Raw genomic sequence first — 19,341 nt, 5'->3', positions numbered from 1 at the left:
TTGGATTTTCTGGTAACAAACTTGTAACAAAGTTAAAGTAACTACATTTATTCTTCACTCATAAATTGCTTATGCACTCACCAGCTTTATGCTGATACTCTCTTTTCAAAACAACTTGTATTCTCAGGTAATCAGTAATTCAGGTAACCACAAGATTTCTGAAGTCAAGACGCTAAGGCGTAGATTCTTTTGCTATATTTTGAACATCATATGTAATTTATTTGGAAACAATGTAACCTTTTAAATTATATTTATGATGATTGTATTTGCTTTCTTCACTATGGTTATGATACTGAGCATGACGTCCTCCGCCCCCGAACGTTTTTGCCGTTCAGGTTTGGGGGTGTGACACATGTTGAAGGGGTGGAGGCTGAAGAGGATGCCCTAATCCTTGAGTTTAGATACCTAAATATAAAGAAACCCTAAAAACCATGGGCTTGGGCTGTAGCAGTTGTCACATTGTGGCATTTCTCTTGCCACGCCGTGACGACTATCAGATGCACGTTCCATGCAATTGGCATGCCATGTCGTGGTGCTCCATTCACCATGTTGTGTCATAAGGTTTTTTTCCCAAAAACCTTGCCTTTGATACCTTTAAGTCCTCAACTGGTCCATCATGGAATATGGGTGTTACATTTCATCCGGAACACGTTGGCCTATCACGAAACCCAACCTCTACACCACTTATTTCCAACCTCTTCACCATCGAAAACAACAACCATTGCTGCCACACCCTCGAAAATTGATGCCTTCAACTGCCACCACCTAACCATCAAACCTAGTATTGAATATCGACTACAATTTTTGAACCTTACCTTTACCAAAACCGCCTAGAATTGTCACCAAATCAGCCCCTGAAAACCATCTCAAAAACTGCCTGAAATGTAATCCCCTATCTGTCTCCGTCGTCGATGGGAAGATTTGGGTTCGATATGGACTTGCTTCTTCGATATGAATCTCCTATTTTTTGATTTACAGGTTTAGGGGTCCTTTTTTGAGGTTTAGGTGATGACGGGTGGTGGTTGAAGGAGGTGATGACGGTGATAGGTAGAGGTGTCGAAGCTTAAAAATAGGAGGAGAGAGAGAGAGAGAGAGAGAGAGAGAGAGAGAGAGAGAGAGAGAGAGAGAGAGAGAGAGAGAGAGAAGAAATGAAATTAGGGAAAGGGAAATGGGTGGGATGATGGAGATATTTTTTATTTTTAGTTTAAAAGTGATAAATGAATTAAAGAAAATTAAAAAATAAATTATTAAGAGCTAAATAGTTTTTTTTTTCTAATGTTTAAAGGTTGAAATGAATAATTTTTAAACAAACAATCAACGAACGATCCAAATTAACTTTTAAAAATATGGATTCACATAAGTTTTGAAATATACCCGAAACACAATTGGTATAATTTACACTTTTTGTTTTTATAAAAGAAGTAGAATACTGACAAAAACAAAAAAAAAATATAAAGGCATGCAAAGAGGGATTATCCTAATCGAACGGTCCAAATAAGTTCCCTATTAACTCCACAAAGCAAACATCAGACGTCAGATCATCATTCAGGGGTTTAGCTTTAGAGGGCCCCTCTTCCTCACACACTCTTCCTGTACTACTACTCTGTTTCACACTGAACACTCACGCCTTTCTTCCCTCCCTCCACCGCCACCTTTCTCTCCACCACCGTCTTCCGGCCAAAAATCTTTGCCCCTCCGCCTCCCTCGACGGTATCGCATCGGTTCATCGTCTCCGATCACTTTCCAGGTCAGGTTCCGGCCGAACGACTCTCTTTCGTTGGTCATTCTTATCGTTTCTGACGCCACCCCTGCTGCTCATCTCTTACAAGGGGGATTTTTCTTATGGTGACAATTAGAAAGAAAAAAAAAGGATATTTTCCCCATTATTTTTATGTTTTCGGAATAAATTTCCAGCCAAAGTATTACATTGGGGGTTTTTAATCTCTTTGATATGCTTACGTTTATGCAATTTAATGAAAATTCTCACACGAAACAACTAAACTTTTGAAAAAGCTCATCTCTTTAATATGCTTATGTTTATGCAAATTTGAAAAACTCTTTTCCTTTTTCATTTTTCCCTGCTGAAAGAATCTTATGTTTTCATCCACAAAAAAAAATAAAAAATAAAAAAATTAAAAAAAATCGAGTTATTTAAAAGTTAAACTTCATTTTCTGTTTGAAATTTCTCTATTTCTTACCAATAATCTGAAATAAACTTACGCTGTCAGAGAGAGTATTAAATTGACAAGGGCTTTCGTGTTAATTTCTCTGATTGTCAGATAAAATATTAAATGACAAGGCTTTGGTTTTAATTTGGCGTGTTCTTTAAAACTTTTATTACCTTCACTTGTTGCAGGTGATATAAGCATAATTATTGAAGATCGATAATGCCTGGGGACAAAATGATTAATAATCGTATCCTTTTTCTTGTGCATTTATAGGTGTATGACACTTAATTCTATGTTGGTAGAAGTTTAGGTGGTCAAAATTGCTGAATTTATATTCTTTCGTGGAAATTATGTTCTTTCAAATGTTTGCTTGAATTTGTAACTACTTAAAATTTAATCATAATTTTAGCATAAAGGGCTGAATTCTCTGAAAATATGACACTTATAGTTTTTTGTTCTTGGGTGCTTTAAATGTTTTTCTTTATTGAATTATGAAATAGTTTGTAGTTGTCCCTTTTTTTGGCTTTCAAATATTTTCTTATCATATTCAGATAATGCAGTTTCTTCAGTCATTGGTAAGGGCGTTACAGATCAAAGTGAATATTATCCTCCCACAATCTGTTATGATCATCATCATCCAGGTTTAGAATTCACTCAATTTTGCCTTTTTGGGCTTATTTTTCGATGATGAAAATGAGAAGGGCATTCATGTCTTTTTCATAGACAAAAGGTAGAGGGCGAGTCCCTGTCCTACCTTTTTAGGTGGAGCAAAAATTGCAGTTTTTGTTTCATTGACATCAGTCTTAGTCTTGTCGTGTCATCTTTATTGTGGATTTTGATGATTTATTTGAGATTGGATTAGCTTATATTTCTCTTTTACAGGAAATAACAAAACCTATAATCATTCGGATGGTTCTTGTCATCAAAATTCCAGTGGGGCCTCATTCATGGATAATAATGGTTCACTTCTCTACTTTATGCCTGGCTACAACCCATATGCAGGTCAGACTTTCTTGGGTGTTGATGGGCAAAATCGTCATTTCCCATCATCAGAAGGCATGCCACGTTACTTGTGGAATTCTGCATACAGTGATGCAGGATACCAAAATTCCACGTCTTGGGGCTCGAAATCTGCCATGGTTTCTAATGGTTTAATGAAGTCAAATGCTTTTAGTTCCCAAAGATTCCCAAATTACCTTCTTGATGATATACAGTCAACATCTAATATCTCTCAGTCGTTTCTTCAGACTCCACAACTCTACTCAGTTAACAAGGTGTGTAATCCTTTTTTCAAAGTCCACTTCTTTTGTCCCATAATAACAATGATTGAGTTGACACATAGTTTAATAAGAGTACTTATATTACCTAAAATGACCCTTGATATTACAAAGAGAACCAAAATCAATGTAACAAATGCCTTTTAATGATTGCTAATGGGCAAAACACGTAAATGTGAGTTGGAATCTTACCAAAAAAGATAACATCACATTAAAGGGCAAAATAAAGAAAAAACACTTGCGTACGTTTAGCCATTTAACTATTTTCTTTAGAAATTAAACCATTACACTTTTTTACCATTAAAAAACCAATTTCTCTAGTCACCCGACTTTGAAAAGAGCAATATATACAAAAGCACAACGTATTTTCACCATATCTTAATTTAGCCATGAAACTGTTGTTTTCTTTTTTATGATTATTATAATAATTGCAGTCTGGAGGTGTTGCAAAAGGGTATCAACAATGTTCAAATTTCTCATCTTTTCCCTATCAAAACCAAGGCCTTTTTGCAAACTATTCCATGATCCATGCTTCCAAAGTGAGAGATAAATCATACTCAAATGGAGAATCTGAAGAATTAACTTGTGGGCCTAGGGCTCAAAGCAGCAAACTCGAGCATCAAGAATTTGGGAATTCCTTTAAAAGTGATCAGTATAATCTTGATGGGTTTCAGACTAAATATGAACAAGCTAAGTTCTACATAATCAAGTCATACAGTGAAGACGATGTTCATAAGTGTGTTAAATATGATGTTTGGTCAAGCACGCCAAATGGCAACAAGAAGTTGGATATTGCTTTTCTTGAGGCTGAAGGAAAAAGAAGAGAAACAGGGTCAATGTGTCCGGTTTTCTTATTTTTTTCAGTAAGTGGATTTATATCTTCTTGAGTTATTCAGGACATGACATGACAGTTTGTTACTGTGTCAATGAGACAAAAAATGTAACATTTTTTGTCTCATCCAAAACATGGGAGTGGGAATGAGACTGATGTGATGTCAATGGGACAAAAGTTTTAATTTTTTGTCTCATAGAAAAAGGTGGGAGAGAGACTGAGACCGATGTGATGTAAATCAGACAAAAAATTGAAACTTTTTGTCCTATTCAAAAAAGATAGGACAAAGATTGAGACTGATGTGATGTCAACAGGACAAAAAGTTACGGTTTTTGTCTTATCCAATAAAGTGAAAAAAGGTGGGACATGGACTCACATGGATATATGCAAATGTTGTGAATGAACTTTTCATTCTCATCATTAAAAAGTAAAAGCGGATCTACAAAGTTTGTTCAGTTATATATACAGTTATATATGTCTTGTGATTATGCAGGTAAATGGGAGCGGACAGTTTGTGGGAGTTGCTGAAATGACAGGGCGAGTTGTTTTTGAAAAAGACATGGATTTTTGGCAACTTGATAAATGGAGTGGCTTTTTCCCATTAAAATGGCATATTATAAAAGACATCCCCAACACACAATTAAGACACATTATTCTTGAAAACAATGATAATCGGCCTGTTACTTACACTAGGGACACTCAGGAGGTATCTTTTAGCCATGTCCCAATTAAGTCCATTAAGTAAATAAGGAAAAATTTAAATATAGCTTACCATATTAAGTCATGTATCAGGTTGGATTACAACAAGGTTTAGAAATGCTTGATATTTTCAAAAGCTATCCATCAAAAACATCTTTGCTAGATGACTTGAGCTTCTATGAGAATCGTGAGAAGTCACTTAAAGCCAGAAGGATTCACAAAGTTGCCTTCCAACCAGAGGTGCACATTCTTAGGGCTATTTCTGTTGGTTAGGGTAAAAAGGGAATTCATGTCCTTTGCATGGACGAGAGATGAAGAACAAGTTGTTTTCCGTTTTTGGATCAGACAAAAATAAATGCAAATTTTGTCATGTTCACATCGGTCTCCATCTAAGTTCTAGTGTCATGCATGCCAGACAGAGTAAAATCTATCATGTCATGTCAAATATAATACAGTCTGTTATGTCATGTTATTAAAGTTGACTTTATGTTTGCAGAGGAATTTAAAATCGGGAGAAGGATCAATGAGCACAAATGGGTCGTTGGATCCAACTTCATCTCTCATCAATCTACGAAATTTGTCTCTTAGTTGAAATCTTCCAAGAGATAAGCATCCGGCTTAGGTATTGACTCTTGGGTTTGTGTAGATGGTAGGATTTTAATGAGTTGGTTGTGTTTTTTGTTGTTTATTTTACTGTAATCTTATAATATGCTTAGAGTAAAACTCGGGTTTTAATATCCTACCCTTCTCATGATCAAATCACTGTTGGTGAGTTTGTTTTTACACTTGTCCTATCTTGGTTATGCGAAAAAAAATTCAGGAGTTTTAAGCGTTCAAGTTTTAGTTATGTATGTGATTTTTTAATGGAAAAGTAAGTGTTTTTACCACAATTATTTTCATGTTTTTCAAAATGCATGATGATTTTACTTTTAAAAGATCCTCTAACTGACTTTATAAGACACTTTTAAAGACAGGGTCAAACAGTCGAGAAACATACATACTATTATGCGCTTACAGATTATCCTTATTTGAAACAAGCATTGAAGAGAAATATCAATATGTAAAGTAAGCAAACACGATCCTTGACAAAATCCAAATTCTTTGATTACCAAATTCCCTATTTTAACACAATAGTGTAGTATAAAATCATCATTTTAAGAGAAACTATTTATGCAATCAACATAAACCATGTATGAAATTAATGATGCCCAAACATGGCGTAAGATGACTCGACTCAAACTATACGGCTAAATCTTCATGAGGACCCAAAGGAATTAAACATTCAATATTGAAAAAGTCCCAAAGATGATTAAAAAAAAACTACGTGCATGTATGTCAATGATGCGTAGTAGCAGAGTAATTTGGTCTATCATGGATATAGTATACAAATTAGATATACAACATACAATTAGCAAGGAAACTATTTAATATACATGTTGCAAACATTCACATTAAGTACGCTTAAGTTATGATACAGTTCACCTTTACATGTAGAGATAAAACTTAATCCACATCAGTTGGTTTATTATGCTTTTTCACACATGAAATGAGGAAAAACCAATTTCATATATTTACGAAAAACAAAACGCGCATATCCAAAAATCGCCTAATCTGCCATATTCAGAAATACGAGACTTCATCATCATCATCATCAGGAAAGATGACAGTTAGCAGAGAATACTTGACCCGGAGTGAAATCTTTCCCTTATCCACAACAAATCGAGCCCCTGACACAACCCAATATCCCGGGCTTTCTTGCGGGCCCCTTGTCATCTCCATCGTGTCCACATACTCCGACAGTTCCGGCGCTTCACACGGTGGCCCACCGGGGTATATAGCCGAGTTTATATTGACCTCCTCCGTGGTTTGAGATTCCAATCCCGGTGAACTGTCCCATTCTGGAATCTTGGTTGCAATGCAACCGACAAGTTTTGAGAAGTGGAGGCGTAAGAAGAGGACTTTTTTAAACCCAACGTGTAAGTGGGCCCCGGTTACGATTGATTGTTCGTCTTCGGATTCGACCGGGGCGGTGCAGACGTGGGAGAAGTGTTTCCATTGGACTTTTTCGTAGTATCGGCGGTCGTCGGAATCGGAATTGTAGATTCCGATTCCGGTTACGGAGTCTTCTAGTTGGAAGATTTCTGGGAGGGAGGAGAGGTGTTGCAGGTGGATTGCTAAACAGTTGCTTCTTTTACCTTCCAGATAAAGCCGGAGGCCAGTTACGGGTCTCTTTCCTACATCAACCTATTTACCAAATTCAACAAGTATATTATTATTATATTTATAATTAGCCATGATGTTTATGGTTTCAACGATTATAGAATTAATTAATTAACTAACTACCTACCGGATTTGTATTGACGTGGAGCTCCGGCCCAGAAAAGCTGAATGTATTTTGGTAGTCACGTTGTGGTTGTGGACCAAAGGCAAGGGACAGATGGCTGAATACAGGAGCCCATTGTTTAGGTAACTGGAATTCCAAAAACTGACGAAGCTCTTCAATTGGTGGTTTATCTGCAAACCAAACAGCCCTAAACTTTATAACTTTCACGCTAAATTTGGTTTCTTAATGGATTTTTTTTTTTTTAAAGAAAACCGACCTCCAAATTAGCTTATATTTAAGAAAGGCTAATTTGGGGGAGAGATGTGATGTTGCTCACAGCATAAATAGAGATTTATGGCATGACTCAGGTAACCACTTCCCAGAACACCATTAAGCAAAGAGGTTATTGGAATGAAGGACATTGTGATCACATCTGGTTCTGATTGTACTGTATGTAACCACTCATTATGTTTTAAGTTCCTATCATCACTCCCACCTCTCCTTTTGCAAATGCTTATAACATCCTGCCAATTACTAAAAACTTACTTATACCAGAAAACAAACATTTCTGCAAACCTTAGACATTGTATTAAATAAACTACAATATGGAGAAGAAAAAAAAATGTACTTACATCTCCTTACCAATAATAGCAATATACTTTATTTAATACCCATAAGAGCAACGTACTTGCATTTTGCTACCATTATAGGCAATGTACTTTATTAATCATATTTCAATTTAAATCTTTTTTGTTTTACTAATTATCAGACAAATGTTATATATATATATATATATATATATATATATATATATATATATATATATATATATATATATATATATATATATATATTAGGCATTAATTACATGTTTATATTCTAGAGGGATCATAGTGTAAATATATCTATTATTAATACTTATGTAATCGTGACATTCTGAGAAGATATACAATTCACGTTTTACCAATTTAACTTGGTATCAGAGCCGCTATTCCCTAACCCTAAAATTGGCGTCACAGCAGCCCTCAAGATCATCAACCGCACTAGACATGTTAGATTAAGTTTATGTGTTGCATTGTATTTTACTTAAATTAGAGGGTACCTAATTGTATTTATCTAACCTATATATATTAGGTTCATATGTATCGTATCTTTGAGATAATCAATAATAAACACACGGTTTGATTTGGTATCAGAGCCAAGTTAATCTTTACCTTATTGGCGGCATCCTCACAACAGCCTCTTACGCAAGATAAACCCTAATCACCGATCTGTCAAGAAACTTCATGGCGACCATTGCTGCTTTCACTACACAGGAGAAAACTTCTCATAATTCTCATAAATTCGCTTTTACCCTCACACCCACAAACTATGGGTATTGGAAGGCCATGCTAAAACCCTTTCTCGTCTCCAACAATCTGTTCGGTTATGTCGATGGTACAATACCATGCCCTGAGCCCAAAGTCGGCACAGGAGAGACAATTACAGACAATCCTAGTTACTCTCGTTGGATTTCTAATGATGCTCATGTCCGTATGATAATCATCTCTACCATCTCAGAGGCTTCTTTCCAGCATGTTCAGGGTACCACCTCACGAGATCTATGGCTACAATTAGAACGTGTTTATGCCCCAACCAATTCTTCAAGAGAGTATACATTAAAAACCCAGTTGCTAAAACTCACCATGAAAGGCGATGAAACTCCTCTTGCCTATCTTGCACGTGCACAAGAATATGCTACTGCACTTGCTAATATTGGTGAACCTGTTAAAGACAAGGATCTGGTTCTTCTTGTTATTTATGGGCTACATGAAGAGTATAACGGACTCAAGTCTACCCTCTTAGCTCGTCACCCACCTGTTACCTTCATTGAGCTACATGCCCTTTTGAGTGATCATGATTATATGATAAATAAAAATCTTACTGCTGTCCCTGCATCACAGCCACACGTGTTTGCTGCTTCAACAGAAACATCACTCAACATTAACAATTTTCAAAGCCAACTTCAGTCTCTACAAAGCATGGCGTCCCAGCTTGGCTTCCAACTTAATCCGATTGCTCCATAGAGTGCAACTCCTCAAGCTTTCTATGCCTCACGGCCCCCAAACAACAACCACAGAGGAAATCGTCGAGGAAACTCTCGTGGGAATAATTCGCGTTGGAATTTTCAGAATCGATCTCATGGTGCCAACTCAGGTCCCTCCAGGAAATTCTCTTGGGCCTCCACACAAAACACTGTATTTGGTCATTGCAACCGTTGTGGTATTGGCCATCTTCCATCCCAGTGTCCAAATAACCAAGATGCAAGTAACTCGTCAAAACCGAATTTGCAGGCAAATTTCGCAACCTTTGCTGACAATGTCTCTACTTTCGGCACTACTTGGTTCCCTGACACAGGTGCAAACTCCCACACCACACCAGATCTGTCCAACCTTGACACCTCCGAGTTCTATCGTGGTCCTGATTCTCTTCATGTTGGTGATGGTAACTCTCTTCCTATTCTTCATATTGGATCCTCAAAATGTTATTCATCTAATAAAACCTTTAATCTTTCCAATATTCTTCATGTTCCTGATGTCAAGAAAAATCTCTTATCTATTCAACAATTTTGTCAAGACAACAATGTTTTCTTTGAATTTCACTCCTCTTTCTTTGCTGTGAAGGACGAACGTACTCGCACCACTCTTCTCACGGGACCAAGTAATAACGGTCTCTACTCGCTTCGTCTTCCAAGTTTCAAGTCTTTACCAAAGTTGGCTTCACAGCAACTAAAGCTTCCTCAAGAATCTGGCACCACCGCCTTGGTCATCCACATCAACGTGTTTTTGACACTATTGTTTCTAGTTGTTCGCTTCCTGTTTCTACAAAACATTGTTTAGATTTATGTTCTGCTTGTCGGTTAGGGAAATCTTCCAAACTTTCTTTACCTAGTTCATCTTTTCGAAGCAATAATATTTTAGACTTAATTTATTGTGATGTTTGGGGTCCCTCACCTACTTTATCATTTGATGGCTGTCAGTTCTTTTTACTTTGTGTTGATCATCACTCTCGCTATATGTGGTTTTTCCCATTGACACATAAATCTGATGTTTTTCAAACTTTCACCAACTTTGTCAAGATGGTAGAACGACAATTCAATACCAAACTCAAAAGTGTTCAAACCGATTGGGGAGGGGAATTTCGCAATCTATCTTCCTTTTTCTCATCACTTGGAATCATTCATCGCCGCTCATGCCCTCATACTAGCGAGCAAAATGGTTTTGTTGAGCGACGTCATCGTCACGTGGTTGAAACTGGCCTTACTCTCCTTGCTCATGCCAATCGTATCTTTGAGATAATCAATAATAAACACACGGTTTGATTAGACAGCTACAATCATCCACATCAACCTGCACCTGTTTCTACTCTTTCTTCCTCTTTTCTCTTGTCGATCAGTACACATTGACATTAGCCAATACAATGGCGCCTCTCACAGCATTCACTACTGCAGAGAAAACAACCCACAACTCTCATAAATTTGCCTTTACTTTGTCCCCAAACAACTATGGCTACTGGAAAACTATGTTACAGCCCTTTCTGGTTACAAACAACCTGTTCGGGTATGTTGATGGCACCATACAGTGCCCACCAGCCACCATCGTGTCCACCACCCCTACAGGAAAAGAAGGCGACACCATGACCACATCCACATCTACTACTAACCCTTGTTACAATACATGGGTCTCTAATGATGCGCATGTTCGAATGCTTATTCTGTCCACCATCTCTGAGACGTCTTTTCAGCATGTTCAAGGTAATACATCACGTGATCTTTGGCTGTCTTTAGAAAGTGCTTATGCTCCTCATACTTCTTCTCGTGAATATACTCTTAAAACCCAACTTCTGAAAATCACAATGAAAGAAGATGAGTCCTCATCTGCTTACTTAACCCGTGCACAAGAGTATTCTAATGCTCTTGCTAATATTGGCGAACCAGTTAAAGAAAAGGACCTTGTCATGCTGGTTATCTCTGGCTTAAGAGACGAATACAATGGCTTGAAATCTACCCTTTTAGCAAGACAGTCTCCAACAGCCTTTGTTGAACTTCATGGTCTACTGTCCGACCATGACTACATGATTACAAAGACCTCCACAGTGGTGCCACCAGCCCAAGCGTTCACAACCACCACTAGACAGCCCGGTTCCATGGTTGCTGGTTCGTCTCTATCACAAGATGAAGCAATCCAAGCTGTTCAAAAGCTTGCACAACAGCTGGGGTTACAGCTTCAGCCAACTAATTCAACATCAGCCCAAGTTTTTTACACAAATCGATCAGGAAATAATCGCAACAGCCGATCAACAAACAACCGTGGGCGTGGCAGCTACAACAATCGTCCACAAGGAGGAGGTAATAGAAACCAATTTAGTTGGGCATCTAATCAAAATACTGTGTATGGTACATGTAACAGGTGCGGTATTGGGCATGTTCCGTCTCAATGCCCTAATCGAGATCCCTCCACCATACGTGTGAGACAACAACAACCATCCGCTAATTTTGCAGATTATCGATCCCGGGCCTCCTCTACCTGGGTCACTGATACTGGGTCTAGTCATCATGTTGCATCCGATCTCTCGAGCTTTGATCACTCCGAGGCATACCATGGCCATGACAACTTACATGTTGGCAACGGTAAAGGTTTACCCATTCTTCATATTGGCTCCTCTAAACTCTATTCTCCTAATAAAACTTTTCATCTCTCACAAATTCTTCATGTTCCAGAAATCAAACAAAACCTTCTTTCTGTTCAAAAATTCTGCGATGATAATAATGTTTATTTTGAATTTCACACTTCCTTTTTTGCTGTGAAGGACGAGAATACTCACACTACCCTCCTCATGGGTCCAAGTAGTGGCGGCCTTTACTCCTTCCACCTTCCGCAGTTGCAGTCTACCTTGTCTAAAGTTGCTTTCTCCGCTACCCGTGCTTCTTCCGTCACTTGGCATCAACGACTTGGACATCCCCATCCGCAGCTGTTGAAGTCAATGATTTCTAGATATAGTTTACCTTTATCAAACGATTTTGTCAATTCACCTTGTGATTCTTGTTCTATTGGAAAATCTTCAAAACTTCATCTATCATCTTCTAATTATAAAAGTTCTCATATTTTAGATTTACTCTTTTGTGATGTTTGGGGACCAGCCCCTGTTACTTCTTTTGAAGACCATCGATATTTCTTACTATGTGTTGATCATTTTTCTAGTTTTATGTGGATTTTTCCCTTAAAATCCAAATCTGATGTCTTTAGTACTTTCCAACAGTTTCTTCTTACAGTAGAACGACAATTTCAAACCAAACTAAAATCTGTTCCAACTGATTGGGGAGGTGAATTTCGAAACCTCTCTAAGTTTTTCTCATCTCTCGGCATTACTCATCGCTTGTCTTGTCCTCACACCAGTGAACAGAATGGCGTTGTTGAGCGTCGTCACCGTCATGTGGTCGAAACCGGCCTCACTCTTCTTGCTCAATCCGGTGTTCCACAACGGTTTTGGCATTATGCTTTTGACACAACCGTCTATCTCATAAATCGTATGCCTTCTAGAACCAACTCTAATATCTCACCTTTCGAACATGCTTTCAAACATAAACCTGATTTTTCCTTTCTTCGTGTGTTTGGTTGTCGATGTTATCCACATCTCCGTCTGTATAACAAGCATAAAATGGATTTCAGATCTCTTCCGTGCATTTTTCTTGGATATAGCACCTCCCACCATGGTTATCGGTGCTTTGACCCTCTTTCCGAACGCCTTTATATCGCTCGTCATGTTCGTTTTCATGAACAATTATTCCCTTACCAAATCAGCCCATCATCTCCACCCACATCTTCCTTTGATCCTTATACATCCTCTGTACCTGTACCTGTACCTGTACCTGTACCTGTACCTGACATATCAATTCCTTCCAATACATCCCCTACACCTCCTACGTCACCTACACCATCTCCTTCCAATACATCCCCTCCACCTCCTATATCACCTACACCATCTCCTTTCAATACATCCCCTACACCTCCTACATCACCTACACCATCTCCCGCATCATCTTCTTCCCCTATATCTCCACATGAACCTCCTCTTCCGCCTCTCCTTTATACCTTTGCTCGACGCCCTAAAACTACCACCACCTCTCAACCAGAAAACACCACATCTCAACTAGCACATTCTACCTCCCAACCCGACAGTTCCTCCTCTCTACCTCGTCCTCGTCCCTCTAATTTGCGTCCTAATCCTAAACCCTCTCAACCATATAATCTAGCCTCCTATCATACTACTACTGTTCTTACCAAACCAGCCACCTTTAACGTTGCTAACAAATCGCCTCAATGGCGTCAGGCCATGGCCGACGAGTATTCTGCTCTTCAGCGCAACAACACCTGGTCCTTAGTTCCTCCTCCATCGAATGCTAATGTTGTTGGTTGTAAATGGGTCTATAAGCTCAAACGTGATCCAACTGGGGCAATTACACGTTACAAAGCGCGTCTTGTTGCAAAAGGTTATCGTCAGCAACATGGTCTTGATTATCATGAGACTTTTAGTCCCGTTGTCAAAGCGACTACAATTCGGGTGGTTCTATCCTTGGCAGTCTCACACAGTTGGCCCTTACGACAACTTGATGTTCAAAATGCCTTCTTACATGGTGATCTCACAGAGACAGTCTACTTGCAACAACCACCGGGTTTTGTTGATCCGGACAAACCTGATCATGTTTGTCTTCTCCACAAGTCTCTCTATGGACTTAAGCAAACTCCCCGAGCATGGTTTCATCGGTTGTCAACTGCACTTCATGCTCTTGGTTTTCGTGGATCTAAAACGGATCCTTCGCTGTTTATATACTCCTCTAATGGTGTTCTCTTGTATATGCTTGTTTATGTTGATGACATTATTCTCACAGGAAATAGTACCGCTGATATCGACCGGGTTGTTCAGCATCTTAGTCGCATTTTTGCTCTACAAGATTTGGGGTCGTTATCTTATTTTTTGGGGGTTGAAATTATTAAGCAGGGGTCCGACATTGTTTTGTCTCAAAGAAAATACATACTCGAGCTACTTGAACGTGCGAATTTGTCTAATGCCAAATCTGTGCCATCTCCGATTACTACCACCGCCAATCTTGCCCTTGGCGACAGTCCACCATTTGAAGACCCGGTTAAATATCGTCAAACAGTTGGTGCACTTCAATATGTGACTCTTTCACGGCCGGATATTTCGTTTGCGGTAAACAAAGTGTGTCAATTTATGCACTCTCCAACTCAGAATCATTGGTCTGCGGTTAAACGCATTTTGCGTTACTTACTTGGCACAGTAACAAGTGGACTTTTATTTCAGCGCAATTCCGATAGTGTTCTTCATGCTTACACAGATTCCACTTTTAATGTCTTGAATGCTTTCTCTGATTCTGACTGGGCTGGTTGTTCGGATGATCGTCGATCCACTGGGAGATATGCTATATATCTCGGTTGTAATCTTGTCTCATGGTCTGTTAGGAAACAAAAGACTGTCTCGCGATCATCAACAGAATCCGAGTACAAAGCCTTAGCCGATACAGTTGCTAAACTCACATGGCTTCAAACTCTTCTACAGGAACTACGATTTTCTACTCGTACTGTTCCAGTTCTATGGTGTGATAATCTTGGTGCTACATACCTATCTGCTAATCCTGTCTTTCATGCTCGTACCAAACATGTTGAAGTTGACTTTCATTTTGTTAGAGAAAAGGTTGCTCAAAAACAACTCCTGGTTCAGTTCATCAAAACAGATGACCAGATTGTAGATGTGTTCACTAAACCACTGCCTTCTCAACGTTTTCAGTTCTTGCGGTCCAAGCTAAGAGTCGCTCCCCGACCTTAGCTTGCGGGGGAATATTAGACAAATGTTATATATATTAGGCATTAATTACATGTTTATATTCTAGAGGGATCATAGTGTAAATATATCTATTATTAATACTTATGTAATCGTGACATTCTGAGAAGATATACAATTCACGTTTTACCAATTTAACTCTAATTAGTCTATTTATTTTATCATATATGCAAAATAAAATGAATATTTGTATAGACAAAATATCATTTAAAGCATTTGTGACACCAATACCAAATCTTACAAAACATAGCCATGTTATGTTATTTAAATTGTCTTTTGTTTTTATAAAAACATACCTGGATCAAAATGACACCAATATCAAATACAACTGTGCTTAAAGACCAATATATTAGAGAAAGGGGCTTTAAAGAACACTTAAAACAGATGAGGTAAGGATACATGTTTAATTGTTAGAAAAAGCTATTACATTGGAGAAGAATTGTGACGATAGATTTATGTTAGATAAAGTGAGTGAAATGTTGGTGTGGCAAAAAGAAAAACCCTTTGAAAAGGTTAACCCTGTGAATCCCCTAAGAATGTTGCTATGACATGTAAAGAAATGTAACTACATTTCTCTTATTATAAATTACATTTTATATATTGCTATTATCAGGAAATAAGATGCAACTACGTTTCCATAACAAAAATACCTTGTCATCTTGGGAAATATGTTCAAGATCAATGACTAACTGTTCATAGGAGTCCAAAAATCTCTTGTCTGCCATTTCATTTAACCTTTTCTGTACATCAGCAGGTTCAAGGGATGATGCATGCTGCTGTTTCATATATATCACATCTTTTCCACCCATTTTTACACCCACAATTACATGAGTGCCAAAATTTTCAATAAACCTGAATATACAGAAGGAAGATGGATAAATATTTTCTCGAAGGGGAATGCTGCAATTTTATATTACTTGTCTCAAGACTTTCACAATACAATCATGTGATGTGTGCATCTTTGTTTAACATCTTGCACAAGATGAAGTAAAAACCTACAATTCAGAAAACGGCTTGCAACTATTCAGGATTGATTATACTACAAACACTATACTTTTTATTATTTTTTCCTTATTAAGACATTGCTCTTTGAGAAATATACCTAGTTATAGCATTGTATTTCCAATCATTTTCTTAGGGGGTGTTTATGATTTGTTATTTAAGGTGCTTATTAGCTTATTGCAATTTGGTACCACTAATAAGCACTTTTGAGTGTTTGGATGAAATAATAGAAAAAATTCTTATCGACTTAAATAAGCAGATTTTGATAAGTTGTGTCCTTCTATCTTATTTGAAAGTGCTTACTAAAAGACAACGTATTAGCTTATTACGTTTTGCATACTAGAAGCTAATATATATATATATATATATATATATATATATATATATATATATATATATATATATATATATAGAGAGAGAGAGAGAGAGAGAGTTAGGTTCAAATGTTTTCACTAACTATTGTGTGCATGTATGACTGATTCTGGACCAATCATTTTAGTTATTTTAAGAAAGTAATTAATGCATATTAAATGCTGAAGATGTAATTAATATTCATTATATCTTCAACAAGTAATATGCATTAATTACTTTCTTAAAATAACTAAAATGATTGGTCGAGAATCAGTCATACATGCGCACAATAGATAGTGAAAACAAAATAACCTAACCCTATATATATATATATATATATATATATATATATATATATATATATATATATATATATATATATATATATATATATATATATATATAAAGTTGTTTTGAATAAGGAAACATCCCCTAATTAGGACGTTAATATTTAAAAATCTACCCAATTATAACAATGAAAATAGCTTTGTAATATGAAGAAATGAAAGAAGGAAGAAAACTCAAAATAGTCTCTAGCAATGGAAGATATAAAGGGTAGGAAAAGAGAATGTCTAAAACTGACCTTGCTAACAAAGCGGGCTCCCATGATGATGGAACATCGTTCTTAACATGATCACAGAGTAGCACCCGAGTCTTTTCTAATGCAACGGAGTACAACGAGATGAAAATACCATCAAGAGCAAGGGTTTTAGTACGTAATGCATCTTTCTGCCAATTTCCACGAAATCCAAACATGCTATCAAAGAGGCCTGAAGGAATTATCCCAGCTAATGATAGTTCGTGGTTGAATTGCTCCGACATCTGCAGAAACTTCTATACGTTAATAAAAAAAAATACAATTATCCAAAAACAAAAAACAATGTATTTGCAAGAATCGCTCATAGCCTCATACCTGCTGAAAAGGAAGAACACCGGATTGAAATCGAGTACGCTCGCCTTTATCACATTTGATGGATTTGGGAACATTAAGGACTAGAATCCCACCAGGAAGCATGATGTCTCTACCTTCATCCTCGTCAATTTCGATCAATCGACACATTCGATATGGATTAGTACCAATATAAGCACCTTTTACATACTTAAGCCTCAGATCTAATGAGATATCATAACCACATCCAATCGACTGGAACGCAACAAAAGCAGCTCCATCAGCTGGAAGCTTAAGCGCCATTTTTAACTGGAATTCCTCCAAAGGGGAAAATTATTTATTCCGTTTAACAAGCGTTGTCAACCCACCTCAGCCCCAGTTGCCCCATTTAAAACTCCATCGAAATGGAAGTGCGAGCGGCGATCGACTCTTCTGTAAGAACTTCCCAAACATTGTTCTGCTATTTCATGGAAGATACATCCGTTTCAGCTGCGAGATGTCATTAAGAGCCCTACATTGTAGAGCTGGATTTGAGAGTAATTTGGTGTGTGTGTGTGGATAGAAGAAAGCGGCAGATTTTTGGGGCAGTCTATTTTACCGTTAAGAGTTTTGGGGCAGTCAATTTTATCGGTTACTTTTTATTATTTTTTATTTATTTAATATAGCATGTTTTTGAGGTTATTATAAATTATTTTTTGAAAAAAAATTCCTTAAGTTTATAAATATTTTACAAAAAAACCCTTAAGATTATAAACATATAAATAATTTTCTAAAAATTAAATGTCAAAAGTTTATATCAAACCAATATAAGTTTTATTGAACTTATATTATGAAACCAAAATTGAAACATATTTTTAGTTTTACATACAGTAAAATTTATATTGCTTTAATATAAACTTTTTCTATTTAAATTTTAAAAAATTTACGTAGTTTTACCAAAATTTGAATATATTTCTTAATTAATACTTAAACTTTTTAAAGCAAAACTAATAAACGTCTGTTAGTTAATAATTAACTATGCTAAAATAGTTAAACATATGAATAATATGACATTAATTACATTTAATTATTTTTTTAAAAAGGAAAATAAAAATATTTTATATGTTTCAAAGGTTTGTATTTCAGAAATAATTAACTATAGTATTTTTTATAAAAATAAATATATTTATAGAATAAATTAGACAAATATATTTATATTTCATATGTTTAAAATGCTTACGTTTATTTTTGATGTTTAAAATGTTTATGATATTTCATAAAAAGTATGATAATATTATTATTTATTTGAACATATAAAAAATACGATACGCTACTATTTCTGAAATATAAACCTTTTAAACATATAAAATATTTTTATTTTCCTTTTAAAAAATTTAATAGAATGTAATTAATGTCATATTATTCATATGTTTAACTATTTTAGCATAATTAATTATTAACTAAAAGACGTTTTTTAATTTTGCTTTGAAAAGTTTAAGTATTAATTAAGAAATATATTCAAATATTGATAAAACTAGGTAACTTTTGTAAAATTTAAATATAATTAGTTTATATCGAACCAATATAAAATTTAATATAAGTTCAATAAAACTTATATTAGTTTGATATAAACTTTTGGCATTTATTTTTTTAAAAACTATCTAGTTTTATCAAAATTTGAATATATATTTATATTTTATATGTTTATAATCTTAAGGGTTTTTTTGCAAAATAATTGTAAACTTAAGGGTTTTTTCGCAAAAAATAATTCATGGTAACCTGTAAACCTACTATTACAGGTAAAAATGGCAAAATCGACAAAAAATGACAAATTTGCGGTATAAATGAACCAAAAATCTGCCGAAGGGTAAAACCGACATTTTCTGCCAAAATTAAGGCTTTTTTATGACATTATCCCTGTA

At 36.2% G+C, this 19,341-nt stretch overlaps 2 protein-coding genes across 2 annotated transcripts; one reads left to right on the top strand and one right to left on the bottom strand.

Moving 5' to 3' along the window:
• Positions 1 to 1,542: 1,542 nt before the first annotated feature.
• LOC111879022 (YTH domain-containing protein ECT4) lies at positions 1,543 to 5,813 on the top strand. The gene is made up of 8 exons (XM_023875499.3): positions 1,543 to 1,747; positions 2,357 to 2,415; positions 2,720 to 2,809; positions 3,051 to 3,442; positions 3,880 to 4,308; positions 4,771 to 4,983; positions 5,070 to 5,216; positions 5,473 to 5,813. Exons 2-8 carry the CDS (start codon positions 2,388 to 2,390, stop codon positions 5,566 to 5,568), a joined length of 1,395 nt encoding a protein of 464 aa, XP_023731267.1. The 5' UTR covers positions 1,543 to 1,747; positions 2,357 to 2,387; the 3' UTR covers positions 5,569 to 5,813.
• Positions 5,814 to 6,384: 571 nt separating this feature from the next.
• Positions 6,385 to 18,008, bottom strand: LOC111878996 (MACPF domain-containing protein At4g24290). The gene is made up of 6 exons (XM_023875464.3): positions 17,465 to 18,008; positions 17,135 to 17,373; positions 15,849 to 16,050; positions 7,637 to 7,823; positions 7,324 to 7,490; positions 6,385 to 7,220 (listed from the first exon to the last, which is right to left on the bottom strand). Exons 1-6 carry the CDS (start codon positions 17,741 to 17,743, stop codon positions 6,597 to 6,599), a joined length of 1,698 nt encoding a protein of 565 aa, XP_023731232.2. The 5' UTR covers positions 17,744 to 18,008; the 3' UTR covers positions 6,385 to 6,596.
• Positions 18,009 to 19,341: the final 1,333 nt, after the last annotated feature.

This window comes from Lactuca sativa, chromosome 9, assembly GCF_002870075.4.
Source record: "Lactuca sativa cultivar Salinas chromosome 9, Lsat_Salinas_v11, whole genome shotgun sequence".
In the NCBI taxonomy this organism is placed as follows: domain Eukaryota; kingdom Viridiplantae; phylum Streptophyta; class Magnoliopsida; order Asterales; family Asteraceae; genus Lactuca; species Lactuca sativa.
Note: the sequence above shows the minus strand (reverse complement) of the source record. Positions and strands in the feature narration are given on the sequence as shown.

Bases quoted from the DNA above. Each gene is read 5' to 3' on its own strand.
- LOC111879022 (XM_023875499.3), top strand. From the start codon at position 2,388: ATGCCTGGGGACAAAATGATTAATAATC. The intron at 2,810-3,050 runs GTTTAGAATTCA...TCTCTTTTACAG, and splicing joins TTATGATCATCATCATCCAG to GAAATAACAAAACCTATAAT. The intron at 5,217-5,472 runs GTGCACATTCTT...TTATGTTTGCAG, and splicing joins AAGTTGCCTTCCAACCAGAG to AGGAATTTAAAATCGGGAGA.
- LOC111878996 (XM_023875464.3), bottom strand. From the start codon at position 17,743: ATGGCGCTTAAGCTTCCAGCTGATGGAGCTGCTTTTGTTGCGTTCCAG. The intron at 17,374-17,464 runs GTATGAGGCTAT...AAGTTTCTGCAG, and splicing joins GTGTTCTTCCTTTTCAGCAG to ATGTCGGAGCAATTCAACCA. The intron at 7,491-7,636 runs GTGAGCAACATC...TTTGGTTTGCAG, and splicing joins CATAAATCTCTATTTATGCT to ATAAACCACCAATTGAAGAG.